Source organism: Larus michahellis, chromosome 1 (assembly GCF_964199755.1).
Source record: "Larus michahellis chromosome 1, bLarMic1.1, whole genome shotgun sequence".
NCBI lineage: Eukaryota > Metazoa > Chordata > Aves > Charadriiformes > Laridae > Larus > Larus michahellis.
Window position 1 is genome coordinate 174,763,467 of NC_133896.1, and position 13,565 is coordinate 174,777,031.

Genomic DNA, 13,565 nt, shown 5'->3' on the forward strand with positions numbered 1-13,565 from the left:
CCTTTGTTCATTGACTGTGCAGAAGGGATCACTTGGGAGCTCAGGTTAAGATGCCCGCCTTTTTGAAGCCCACCAAACCGACTGAGGTAAATTCACCGTGGCCATTTCCTTTCACCGCTTCGTTACTCCAGGGTCCTGGCGAAAGCCACTGCGTCCACTCACTTTTCATGGGCAGGCCCCGCACTGGTGGGCGCTGTTTTTTTGGGGGGGCCCTGTCCGTGTGCCCCACCGCCATTACCTCTGGGGGTGACTGAGCAGCCGCACGGGCTCATCTCCTCCATCAGGTCCATCTCGCAGGGCCGGGACCGGCCAGGGCACCACCATGTGCCCATCAGCGTTGGCACCTGCCGGCCCACGGCAGCCCCTCACCCCACCCCACGCGGGGCCCTGCCTATAGTCGGGAAGACACGGCAGTGTGCTGCCAACACCCATGTTTTCAGAGAAATTTTGTACTCCGATCGTTTCTAAGAAGAAATAATTTATTTTTTTCTGTCAGTTGCAAACATTTGTGGCAGTTCGCGTCAAGGCAGGGAGGGAGGGAGGGAGGGACGACTCCGCTGTGCCGGCCCTTTCTGCTTCTCCAGGGCGCCTTTCCTTATTGCAGCGCTTCTCCCTGCAACCCGGCAGGCCGGGGGACGGCTCTCCCCTCCCAGGAGGGCGGGACAGGCTCCTCCCAGCCGGGCCTGGGGCCGGGGCCGGGGCCGGGGCCGGGGCCGGGGCCGGGGCCGATGGTCACCACAGGCCGCGCCTCCCGCCTCCCGCCAGCCCTCGCGCGCCGCCCGTCCTCGCGAGACTCCTTATTCTCGCGACAGCGGGGCGCCGCCATCTTAGCTGCTCGCTCCCTCACTCCGCCTGGCTCTGCGGCTGAGGGGAGAGAGAGAGATAGACCGACCGATCGAGGGGGGGGCTGTCCGGCACGTTTCGGAGCCGCGCTCGGGGCCCATCGGTCGCGCCGCCCTCCGCTGAGGCGGGGGAGGGGGGGAACCGCGGAGCGGCCGGACCGCGCTCCCTCGGCCCAAGGAGGGCGAGAGCGGGGCCCGCAGGGAGCAGCAGCCGCTGCCGCCGCTCGGGTGGTTCCGCCCCCTTCGTGGCGCTGGGCCTCCGGCCCCTGCCAGGCGGCCTCTGCCGAACCGGGAGGCGGCCTCGGCGGGTGAAGGGAGGCGCGGCGGGAGCCGGGGTCCCGGTCGGCGGGGCGGCGTGGACCCCGCCGCCGTTGTTGCTGCTGCTGCCGGGGAGGCGGGGGGCCCGGGCCGCTCTGGATGGTGGTTAAAATGATCATAGAAAACTTCGAGGCGCTGAAATCCTGGCTCAGCAAAACCTTGGAGCCCATGTGAGTAGCCGCGACCCCTTCCTCTCTCTCCCGCCCCCCTCCCAAAATCAACCTCCCCTTGGAAAAGACGGGGATCCTCAGGGGAGGGAAAGGCCGTGGTGGAGAGGCCCGTGAGGGCGTCCCGGCATCTGCCCTCCCGGCGCCCTTCTTCCCCACACACACACTCTCGGCCGCCTCCTCTTATGGGGGGCTGCGTCGTCCCCCCGCTCTCCCGGGGCCGTCCTCGGCTGGGAGGGAGGTAGGACCGTCTTTCTCTGGAGGATGCAGCTTCCCCCCCTAGCGACCGCCTTCGCCTTTCCCTTTGTAGCCCACGGTAAGCGAGAGATAATGTGTGTGCGTGTGCAGCTTGCTGTTCCCTGCTCTCGGCCCCCGTAAAGGACAGGTTAATAACGACGGGTCGCCGCCCCGTCCGGTGACCTTCTCTGAGAGAGCTTAGGTGCCATAGGGACGTTTTCCAGGATCCTGGGATCTTCCCAGTAGCGTTTTACGCAGATTCGTCGCACGTCGTTCTCAGTTGTTTTGAATATTGGACGCTCCCTTGTTTCTCTCCCCTTGCGCCCCGAATAAAAATTGCATCAGTAGAGCGCTTGGGAGTAGAAGCCCCAGAGAATAATTTGCCTATTTGTGAATACCTGCTTGGTCTCAAAGCATAACATTCATGTGAGTAATTGCGGCTCTTCTGCAAGTAGTCTGTGTCTTTCTTCTCTGAATGATATTTTAGTGGACCTGAGATGTGGACTTGGTTTTAAATGTTTCATCTTCTGGAAGTGTGGACATTGTAGATTAAAACATGCACTTCGCTTGTCATTCGGAAACACCATTTTAACATGTCTGAATTAAATTGCTGGAGCTTGATTTGATTCAATAGAAAAAGAACATAGAAGTTAATTCTGGTATTAACTTTCCTTCTGAGATGTTTGGCTCCTGTCAGCTTTACTCTGATGCTGTTGAATTTTGGGGGCGGGGGCGTGTGTGCTTTGTGGCTTCTGTAGCCATTAGTTAAGTATATGTATGTACATGTATAATTCGTGTGGCTTATGCTGAAATAACTTGAATAAGTTGTAAAATGCTGGAACACTTTTAGGAGAGCTTTGTTTGTGGGTTTTTTTTTGGGGGTGGGGTGGTGTTCTCTTTTTTCCACAGAGCCTAATCCAAACCACACTGAAATAGATGAGTCTTGAACTTAATTTCAGTGGACTTTGAATTAGGTCTGCAGAAAATTACACTAAGTGCCTTTATATAAAAGGTTTGACCCTTAAGACTGTGGTAGAATTATTTTTTTTTTTTATTATTTATAAAAAAAAAAAGCATCATCTTCTTGTAAAGGTGTAGTTTTGGGAAGGTAAATTAATATTCCTCTCAGGTCAATGTAAAGTAATATTAGAATAACAGCACATCAGTAAGGTAATAATAGAATAACAGAGCACATTATGTTCTGTGGTAATAGATCCAGCTAGTCCTCTGGTGCAGAATGCTCCCTGTTGGTCTCTGGATACTTTCTTGCATGAATATTCTGTTAATGGCAATCAGTAGTTTGATATCAGTATTTAGAGTATGGTGGTCAGGAGGCTTGGAAAAGACAATATTTGTCTTTGAAGGATCTTGTCATTTCCAAAATATATGTTGGTAATTTGAAATGATAAGTCATCAACACTTACCTCTTGGTCAGCAGCTGGAGATTGATACATTAGCTTCAAACACTTTACAAGGAGCATTTTTAAATTCTGTGAAATATGAAACTGGAAGTCCGCTGATGGAGTTTACAGAAAGGCTTCAGTTGACTTCAAAATCCATTTATTGAGCAGATGTATTAGGCTCTTTGGATTTTACAGATCTGTATCCAGAATTAATTTATACAGTTTTTCTGGTTTTCTTGAGTTTTATGCATCAGGACCTGAAGGTTGACTTTACCAGCGAATAATAAAAGTCTCCTATTCACAATATAAAAAGTGTCAAGAGTTTGCCCAGATACTATTTTAGCTGGAAATCGTTATGGTTCTTCAGGCTTTCTCCTCAAGCTCCATTCACTAGCAATCTGTAGTATTAACTTCTTATTCTGGTAAAAAACTCAGGTTGTTCAATGTTTGTGTATTTGTTTTAATATTGCACGGTGGTATCTGCTAGTGATAATCAGCAGTTAAAGGATGAAATTGGGATTCTCAGCTTTTGTGATCAGTGCAATTTTCTGCTTTTTAGTACCAAAAGGACCAGCATGTTTCTGTTAAGTTTAATGTAGTGTGTGAGCAGTTCAAATCTGGGTTTCATGCTGGAAAACGATGTCATGGGGTAGGGAGTTGCTGACCTGGAAGATGTTGAGTTCTCTGAATTTTTAGCTTTGGGAGGAAACAAGCAAGCAGGGACTGTTAAATTCAGCTGTCATTCAGTTTTGTGCAGAGTCCTATGTAACTCCATTATTCTAATAAATGTTGGAATTAGTGGAGAAGTATTATCGTTTCCTAGCAGTCAAATACTCTTGGAGCTGCTTCTGATCTCAGCTGCTTGAAATGTGTGCCTACAGCCATAGCTTCTGGCTGTATGAAAATTTGAGTGTGTAGTTACTTTTAAAGTTACTTCTAAAGAAGTAACTGCTGTTGGTGGACTACTAGTACAATGAGGCCTTAAGTGCTGGTCCTCTGGAGGTGTTACTGTATCCTGAAAATAATTTTTTTTGTTTTTTCCTTTTAATGAAACAAACATGCCAGCTCTTTTTATCTCATAACTCTTTCGGAAACCTTTAGGTGCAAGATAGGCAGATTAATTTCCTGCCTAGACTAAGAAACATACCACTGTATTAGACCATTATGGAGCTGTTGTCGTGGTAGTTTTAAGGAGAAAAGTGTGTTTAAGAAGGTATGTAAATAAATTTTATACACATGTTCGTAGGTCTATATTTATGTGCTAGGTATGTAGAGCTGAGTAGTTAGAATATGCTTTACTTTCCAAGTTGTCTGTTTTCAAGTCACTGTCATTTTTAATCAGGATGTATAGTTTGTTCCAAAGGCCATAACACATGTGTTTCTGAAACAATGCTTCAGCACTATAAGGTGGCAATATCACTAAAGATTGTTTCATTTTATGATGAAATTTTATCTTTAAACCACTACTACTTTAAAGCATTAGCAAGAATGCTAACTTTTTAGTGTAATGAAAAAAGTGTGTTTTATAATTGTATGGACTGGATGTCATTTGGTTGTTGGATTGCTTTCACATGGTGCCTCTGGGAAACACTGTTCATAGACAAGAACGTTTGGAGGAGAGGGATGATGGAGAACTTAAGTTTTGGAATTTTTTGTTTGTTTGTGGTAGGTTGTTGGGTTTTTTTGTTTCTTTTGGACTGCTCTAATGCCTTTGGCAAAGCCTTAGTGATCCTCCATACAAACACTCCTGATCTGAGTTTGACCATGTTGCAGTGAGGCAGAAATTGAAAATGCTACCATGCTGGAGAGTTTACACAGTCCAGCTCTGCTTGAGGGGTGATATTTCTCTAGGAACTTTATATAGTTGTCTGAAGAGAGGCTGCATTTGTGCATTTGGAAAGAACTGTTTGAGCAGCTCAGGTTGGTGTACAGAGAATTGCTAAATATGCTCACAGAATCATTACAGATACATCTGTGTCAATGTAGTACCAGTGTAAACAAAGTGGCAGGAGTATTTTTGTGTGCTGTGGCTGCTCTGTATTTGACTAGAACCATCTTGTATGCTCAGCTCCAGCCAGCACTGTAAAGGAGGCATTTGTCAACAGTTGTCTTCGTTGCTTGCAGACAGCAGTATGCTTAGTTTCTAGTGTTATACACTTTTTCTTGTCCATCACATGGCTCTTGTAAAGTGTTTTAAAATTATGTTAAACTTGGAATACAACCTTATGTCTGTCACTTCTAATACCTGTTGTAACATCGTCTTCACTGAGCCATATCTATTGTGATGGATTTCTTTTCTGCAAGTCTGTTCCAGATCTTGTATAAACTGTGTGTGTAATCCTTGCTGGAATATCAGGATCTGGCTTGGCAAAGTTTCGAGTAGGGATGTCTCTCTCTTGTTTTAATTTTTATTTGTTTGAACCTCTACCTATGGAAAAAAATAAGGTCTTTTGTACTAGTGCTGCACTCACCATTTTGCCTTGTAAAACATTGTAATGTTCTCCCCCTTGCCCTAATTCTTTATAGTGGAAAATTTTCTTGTTTTTAATTACTTTGTGTAAAATAAATTCAATTAAAATCTTCAGTGGCCCGCTGAATTTTACTTACAACTTGATTAAGGCTCCCATATCTAATTTTCTCCGCATCGCTGTATTTACGTTCATGTACTAAATCAAACCTGCAAGGAAGATGAAAAAATATCTAAAACAATGTTTATGCAGTATTTAGGCATACCTCATTAAAATTGAAGAATTTTTTGCATTGGTTAATTCTGCAAGTCATCATGGTATTTGTAATTACTTATGTCAGAGGGAATAAAATCCAAATAATTTAAAGAATATTTTGAGTATATCGTTAGAATATTTTGTGGTAAATAGTCAATATGTTCTGGTATTCAGTTATGGCTTCACTGTTCTATTTTTGTTTGTCATGCTTTTCAGCCTTTCTTTGTTAAAGTTCATTGTATCTTTTTTGCTGTTTGGATCTTTGCTTAATTGTTAATTGGTTACTCGTTAGTCATCTTCACCTAGTTACTTAAGAAAGGTAGTGAATAGAAAAGGTTTAGCAGTGGTGTAAGGAATATGCTAATAAGCTAGGATACTGAAAGAACAGAATAAGTTAAAATGAAAAACTTTGGTATTTCTTTCTACATAGATGTGGCATGCCATCCTACCAGTAACACTCATTGACCCACCAGGTTTCACTCGTTTCCCATGAAACTTGATAAGGAAGTTCAAAAGCAGTAGATGTTTCTCTTCATTTTACTTACTCTGTTAACACTTTACATTAAGCTATTTATAACTAAGATAAATAAAGCACAGATACACGTCATTGGTATAGCCTTCTCTTAACACTAGGTAGTTACTCTTCTACATCTCTTATGAAACTTGACAGTGTGTTCACCTGACGCATGGAGAGCTGCTGTATTTGAGAAACTGACGTTCCTAACTTAAAGTGCAGATACTGCTAAGCTTCTGTGTAAAAATACTATGATAAAATTAAAATATTGATATGGTAAGATATAGTCAAAAGCAGAAAATATAGAGGAGAAAATTATTCCTGTTACAGGAAACCTTTCTTCTTACATGGAACATAGGCAGCGAAATGGAACCCCTTGGCTGCATCGCAAATCATGGAGACGCTATGGTGATTTTTGCTTTCTGCATTGAATGTGTGTTGGACAACCAGCACGCTGACAGCTGTTCTGCCACATGAGAGTTGGCTTGCATCTAGAGGTGGCATTTTAAGCTGCTGGTTACTGGTTGCAGCTGTATGAACATGTCAGATCTGGGCATCGTGATAATTTAGAACTATTGTAATGACATCAGTAACTTATGTAACAGCATTAGAGGCTGCTGCATTTCTCAATATATTTCTGTTGCTTTAAGTACTGTTAAAGAGTTAATGAAAGTGAGCATTATAAGAGTAGTCCTTCTCATCTACAGTAGCGTCTTAAGATAAAAGTTGGATCATGCTGAATGAGTCTGTCATTCATTTTACTTATTGAACACTGTAGCTTTTTGTAGTGTTTTTCGTTTTAGTAGCAACACAACAGAATGGTACAACTGCCTAAATTAGACTGGTTACTCTGCCCAATACGTGACGTACATTTTTCTGCACCCACTTAGCCCTGCAAATATGAAGCATGTCTTAGCCTTCAAACATAACCATGTCCACCTTGGTTAGTGTCAAGAACTGAGAAGTATTTTAGAGAAGTATAAATATTAATCTTTAGGCAACAAAACTAGACTCTGAAATTTAGGTTGTAAATTCCCGGGATCAGGGTACAACAAATAACGTATACCTGCATGTTATTTCCTTTACAGAAAGACCATTTGCTGCCTGGAGGAGTTCAGACATGCTTTTGTGGTTTCAATGTATTGTGGTAGATTAAATTTGTCAAGGAACTAGTTTCAGGGTTTGCAGCACCTATTTGTCTGTACATTAATTTTAAAAAATGAAAATGTAGCTTTTTAGTGTTTTAAAAAGGTAGTGTGTGTGCACTAGCTGTGTCTAAAATGAAGTCTAGATTAAGGGTCTTGGCATTAGCTTGAAAGAAAGGCAATGAAATATGTCTGAAAAGAACAAGTAGTGTTTTTGTTACAAGAAAACGTCATGGAAGTTTCTTTTCTGTCCTCATTCTTCTCCCTCCCCCAAGCACACTTTTCCCCCTAAGTAGTAACTGTGTTCATTTTGTGAAAACTGCCAGATTACAGTTTGAGAGCTTCAGCATGGGAAAGTTGAGGGGTTTTGATGTTTTTTGTTTTTTGTTTTTTTTTTTTTCTCCAGATGGTAAAAAGGTTAGGTAACATATAGTTAAACACTAGTTATGAATATCTCCCTTAGGGAATTTGCATACATTTGCCAGACATTTTCACCAGAGGGTAGACTTTGGAATGCTAGATTTTTCTTAATAGAAAAGGCATGTAGAAAAGTATGAATTAAATTATATTGCCAAAAATCTTATAAAAATCAAATTTATTTTCTGTGTAATTGTTGAGTTGTTGTAATAACTGTAAAATTTAAGCAGCAGTTTGTTTTGCCATGGCAGTGAGATTTTTAGCAAAATAAAGGATTATCCTTTTCTTAAACTGATTTCTGTAGTGTTTACTACAGCACCATAGTACCAGGTCTGCACCAGATACTGTAGATACTACTTCTAAAGAAATGTCCAGAAATAATTACTTTTTTAAGGCTCTAGTTCAAAGTGGCTACTTTGCTTATTAGGAACTGACTTAAATGATGAATAACAGCGTGAGAAACTTCATAGCACTGGAGATATGGGTTTTTTTCTGAGGGGAAAGTATCTGGGTTTAGATGTTTCAGAGCTTGCCTCAAGCTAATTAATTAATGCTTTAAAAGGTTTCAGCTTGATGTATATGTAGGATACCTAGAATATGTATCTCTACTCATTCTGTGCTTTTGTCACGGAAAACATTATTTGAGGAAGTCAGACTGGAGTAGGATAGGCAACATTTATAAGCTATTGAAATATGTGATTTTTATTTCAGGTATATTCTCATCAACTTCACAACTATTATTCTTGAGCCCGCTTGCCACTTTTTAATTCTTTGCATTTCTTCCTCCTTCTCTTGGTTTAAGAATTTCAGTTGTTTTTTTTTCTTTTTTTTTTTCTGTTGGTGTGAATATTCTAATGGGAGTCCTAGTGGCCTTATGTTCAGATTTACTTGATGGAGAGTTCAGGGTCCTGGTGGGGAAACATGCCCAAAGTCCTCAGTTGATAGTGGAATATTTAGTCCAACAGAGGCTTTCACATCTGCCTTCCCTTTTGATACCTTTTACATTAAAAATACTCAAATAAGCAGCATGTTCTGTCATTCATTTTAATGTGTATTTTTGTACTGATGCTTAAACACATTCATAGGCACTAACCTGGCAAAATATGTATTCAAAGTTTGTGTTTTTCTTTCTTAAGTCTTGAGAGTTATTTACTGTGTGCTTCTATTCAGTATCTTTTAAAATGGTTTTTATGCAATATTTATGTACAAAGATTTATCTGCCTTGTTAAATTACTTTTAGCTGTTTTGGCAAAGACTCTCTCAATCAGTATGAGCTCCGTTGTTAATAAGGGTGTTTGTATGTACATCTACCCCAGTAACATTTTTTTTGCAAACAATTTCAATAAGTATTTCACGTCCTGATGCCTGTAATTGCATAGTGATTATAAAAATCAAAGTGTGTTCTCATAACATATTTAGTATTTTATATTTTAAAATATGTAAATCTGAGTATTGGAAATGGATAGATTGAGTGGTGTTTAATGAATTGCAAAGTAGTCAATTAAAAAAAAAAAACTATACAGAGAAGTGAGTCCTCTTCAGTCAAATTACTTTCCCTTCTCAAACATTCATTATTTAAAAATATGTATATATAGTTAAGGTTTAAATTTACTTGTAACAACTTCAGCTTTCCTTTTCTGCTTTATTTTCTTTATTTGAAATGCTGATTTCAAATGACTGCAAAACCAGATGAGATCAGAAACAAATGATTTTGAAAGAGGGATTTTGAACTTTTCTGCAAGGTTTGTTGCAGCTGTGAACTGTTGCGCCTACAATTGCGCAAAATATTTGATTGGGTGTTACTTTACTTTTTGAAGCTTTTCTCTGGTGGACAGCAGTTGGAGGTATCCAGGTCATTTTCTGAAGAACACTTAGAGCTCTAACAAGAGAATTCTTCCATCTATGCCTGTATATTAAATACTGTTTATTAAAACAGGGTTACAAGAGCGATCTCCCTTGTTTTATATAGAGCAGTAGACACTGTATATTGTCTGACTGATAGAGTACAGACTCTTCAAAAAAGCATTACTAGAGGTAAAAACATTTAGCATTGCTAGTTAGGATCATGTATTCAGAAAGTGGGTGTAAGAAAATGTGCTGGGGTGTTTAATTGTAGCAGGCACCGGGATGTACTTGCTGCAGTGGAAATGAGTTCAGATTACATGTGCCAACTGATTTTTGTTTGTTAAAGAAATGAGAAAAGAGGGGGAGAAATTTATGTGATTACTGATGATTATTACTGCTTGCAGCATACACCTACAGAAAGTTGAGGGGATGTAGATTCAAGGTTGAGAAATGTTCTACGTGTTTAAATGCATGTGAATGTTTTTCTAGTAGCCAGATTTTAGCTAAGAATGAAGTTCTGTCTAAATGTCTGTCACACTTTTAATGCACAGATTCCATTTATGCTTAGATCTGTGTTGTACCGCACCATTCAAATCTGTATCTAAGAACTGAAAATGAGTTTCATCCAGTGAACACTAGAATTGAAATATAAATTCTTTTTTAATTTTGAGCACAACTTACACAATTTGAAATGTGTAGGTGCTATTCTTATTTTTCTGAATTGTCAATTAAGGACCTTTCTCTATTAATCTTATAATCTGCAAGATCATACATGATATATACTGTATGATAAGTCCTTGGTCTTATCACAAATCTTTTTTTCCACAGTATCTTTTGCAGCTATCTGAAAGCGTGCCTTTCCTGTTTTCTTTAAAGTGACATCACTTAATAAAACAATGTCAACTGTAAGAGCATAAAATGCAAGAAAGAGGTTTAGAAAAACTTATAAAGCTAGCTCAAAATATGTGAAAAATCCATGTATACAGCAAGCATATTGCATGTTATTCACTCACAAAGGCTGCTATTCTGTAAGAAAATACTGTCAAACTGGACAACATAAGAACTTGCTTATCAGAAAAACTCAAGGCCCTTATAAACCAGCAGATTTTGACTAAACCAAAGGATGTAGAATTCATAGACAACATTTCAGAATTCAGTTTGAATGAAAAGGTAGAGAGAAATTGCTTTGAAAAAAAGCAGCTGTCCCCCAAACAAAAGCATTAACGATAATATCCAGAACTCTTAATAGCTATGAAATACAGGCATTTTCACTCAGATCTCATGAATTCACAATTCTGTAAAGTTTTAATTTCTTTTTTACTTCAAGAGACCAGTTATTCCTCTCTTCCACCACTTCAAGTTGCTAGCAATTTAATTTTAGCATCACTTAAAAAAAAAATGAAGCTTTTTATGAGTCTGAAAAGCAGTAAAAGATCAGACTATAACCTTGTTAAATCTTTTTAAAATACTAGCTACAGAAACAAGCATCGTCTTCACAATAGCGTGGAGAAAACAGATCAGTTGTTTGTGGGTTTTGTCAGGCTTTGAACAACAGGTATATAAGAGGAGACCTAAGTTTCAAGTCAGTACATAAAAAAGGAAGTCAGCCTTCATCTGTGTAAAGATCATTAGCAGTTTAATTTTAAAAAGTGGAAAGAAATCACATGAAATCATACTGTCAATTTACAAAAATATTTTCTCCATCTCACTCTACCACAAAATGCATTGTATTCATTATTGCTTAATTAGCATCAATTTGAAGTAATTAATCTGTTACCATTTCTTAAAAAATAGTATTTGTTGAACAGCCAAAATAAATACAGAGTTTTAACTTGAAAGCTTGTAAGTTCTTCCTGTTGGGTACAGGGGAATTTCTACCCTGACATATTGAATAATAGAGTTCAGTGTGATTGTTTTGCATTGTTCAGATGTGGTTGTATCTCATACAGAGTGATAAATTCTAAGACAGTGATGAATTCTAAGACAGGAGAAAGTGCTTCTGTGTTTTGGAAATTAAAAGTACATTGATGTGCATTTTTAATGAAGATATTTTCTTGAAAGTATCTTGGAGTTGGGTGGATGGGTTGAAATTCTGATGTCATTCTGGGGTGAACAATGTTGGTAAGATATCCAAAATAACCACTGATGGGAAGGGAGGAAAGCACTAATTGTTTGTTATTTTTAACAAGTTTTTTTTGTTTGATTGGATTTTGTGGTTTGTTTGCTTGTTTTATTGTTTTGTTACACCTTTTGGAGTCTAGGTGGCTTTCCAGATTTTTCATTTTTACCCTGCTCATGAAAGAGGAATTTCTTTAAACTTTAAATGAGGCTGTTGTATAGGTGCTAGGACATGGGAAATTCAAGTTCATTGCAGTAGCTAGCAGCAGTGGGGTTTTAACCTTATAGACTGACTTTTTTTTTCATTTCCACTAAGTAATTTTGAGTGCATGTGTCATCATTTCAATCAGTTGTAGCAGATTTTGAACAATGACAGCTGACTTCATATGATCAGATGAGAACCAAATTTGTGGAAATTAAAGTAAAACAATTCAGCTAGTAATGTTTTATCTGATTTTTGTGGAGAACAGAAAGGAGAAGAAAAAAGAAAAGAATTGAGGATTATCATGTAAAAAGTGTCCCCTCCCCCCCCTTGTTTTCCTGTTATGACTATAGATAGATAATATGAAAATAGCACACTAATTTTCTGAGACATGATTCAGCTTGAAACTGGGAGAGGACTGAAAACCTTCTGTAGTGACATTGAAGTTGCATTAAGGAACAGTAAAAAAGAAAAGGTAATTTTGCAAATTTAAGCACTGAAGTTATGAATTGCTGGCATTAGGGCCTCTAGAGGGCTGTACCGGACGAGAACCCTCACTGGAGCCTATGACAAACACTCTGTTCAACATCAGGCTTTCAGCTAATCTGCTTGGATGATGTGCACAGGTGCTGGCAGTGTAAAAGAGACCATGCAGTCCTACTGCTCTCACTGTAGGAGGCTATTTATGTGGCTGCTTCCCAGATGACTTGGTGCTTGGACGGCATTTTCTTCTGGGTAAAGAATTGTTAAATCTGAACAGGGGCAAACCAGATGTGGTAGTCAAAGGAAAACATTTCTGAAGATTTTTCAGTCAGTGTGCAGTCTGTTTTTTCGATTAACAGCATGTATTTGCATTTTGTCAGTTTAGCGTGTGCAGGTTTTTCAGCAATGTAGACTGATTGTGAAGTCCCATCTCCTGTATCTATGAATAATGCAGACTAATACAGAATACTGTGATATGCCCCCGATCAGCTCAAGTTGCTTTTAGAGCATGAAATTCTGCTATTGCCTGCTTTCTAGGGGATGCTGAGTTACGTTTGAAGCTTTGACCTTTAACTTCGGAGCATTCTGTGCTGGGCCCCGGCTACCCAGAGGGTCCCCTAAGGGTGGAAGCCGACAGGTCTGCTTCCTTTGCTTACTGGATAAGTTTGCATGGAGAACGTTGTGTGCTGTGCAAGAGGTAGCTTCTTTGGAGACAGGAATTAGGGAGTGTGGTATGGTGAAGGACTTGGTTTCTTTTGTCCAGTGTCTAAAATACTTCTAATTTAAATGACCAACATTCAGATTTATAATTAAGCTTCAGCTTTGAAATGTCACTTATTTTAATGTAGAAGAGTTTGAGAACTGCAGTTTTATTCTATCGCTGTGTCTAGTGGACTTCTGTGCTGGAACAGTATATGTGTGATACTCATATTCAGTGCAACTCCCTGATTGCAGTTTTATTTTACTTCTCAGTTATTCTTGCTAGAAAGAATGTGGAGTTAGGATGCATCAGTGCAACTTTTTCTTCTTCTTGTATTTCTTTAAAACACTAGTATTAACTTTGATCACCACCCAAACAAGCTAGCTGTCTGTATCATGTGGCCAGTGTACATGTGTTAAATTCTGCCTGGTTTTGTAGGGTCCAAGGTCTT

General features: G+C 39.8%; 1 protein-coding gene across 4 annotated transcripts in view; it reads left to right on the forward strand.

Moving 5' to 3' along the window:
* Positions 1–860: 860 nt before the first annotated feature.
* The window catches only part of RBM26 (RNA binding motif protein 26), a 56,035-nt gene continuing 43,330 nt past the window's right edge, over positions 861–13,565 (forward strand). For all 4 annotated transcript variants that reach the window (XM_074563359.1, XM_074563377.1, XM_074563367.1 and 1 more), the window contains exon 1: positions 861–1,330. In XM_074563359.1, coding sequence (XP_074419460.1) covers positions 1,260–1,330 — 71 coding nt within the window. In that variant the 5' untranslated portion in view covers positions 861–1,259. The remainder of the gene's footprint in view (positions 1,331–13,565) is intronic.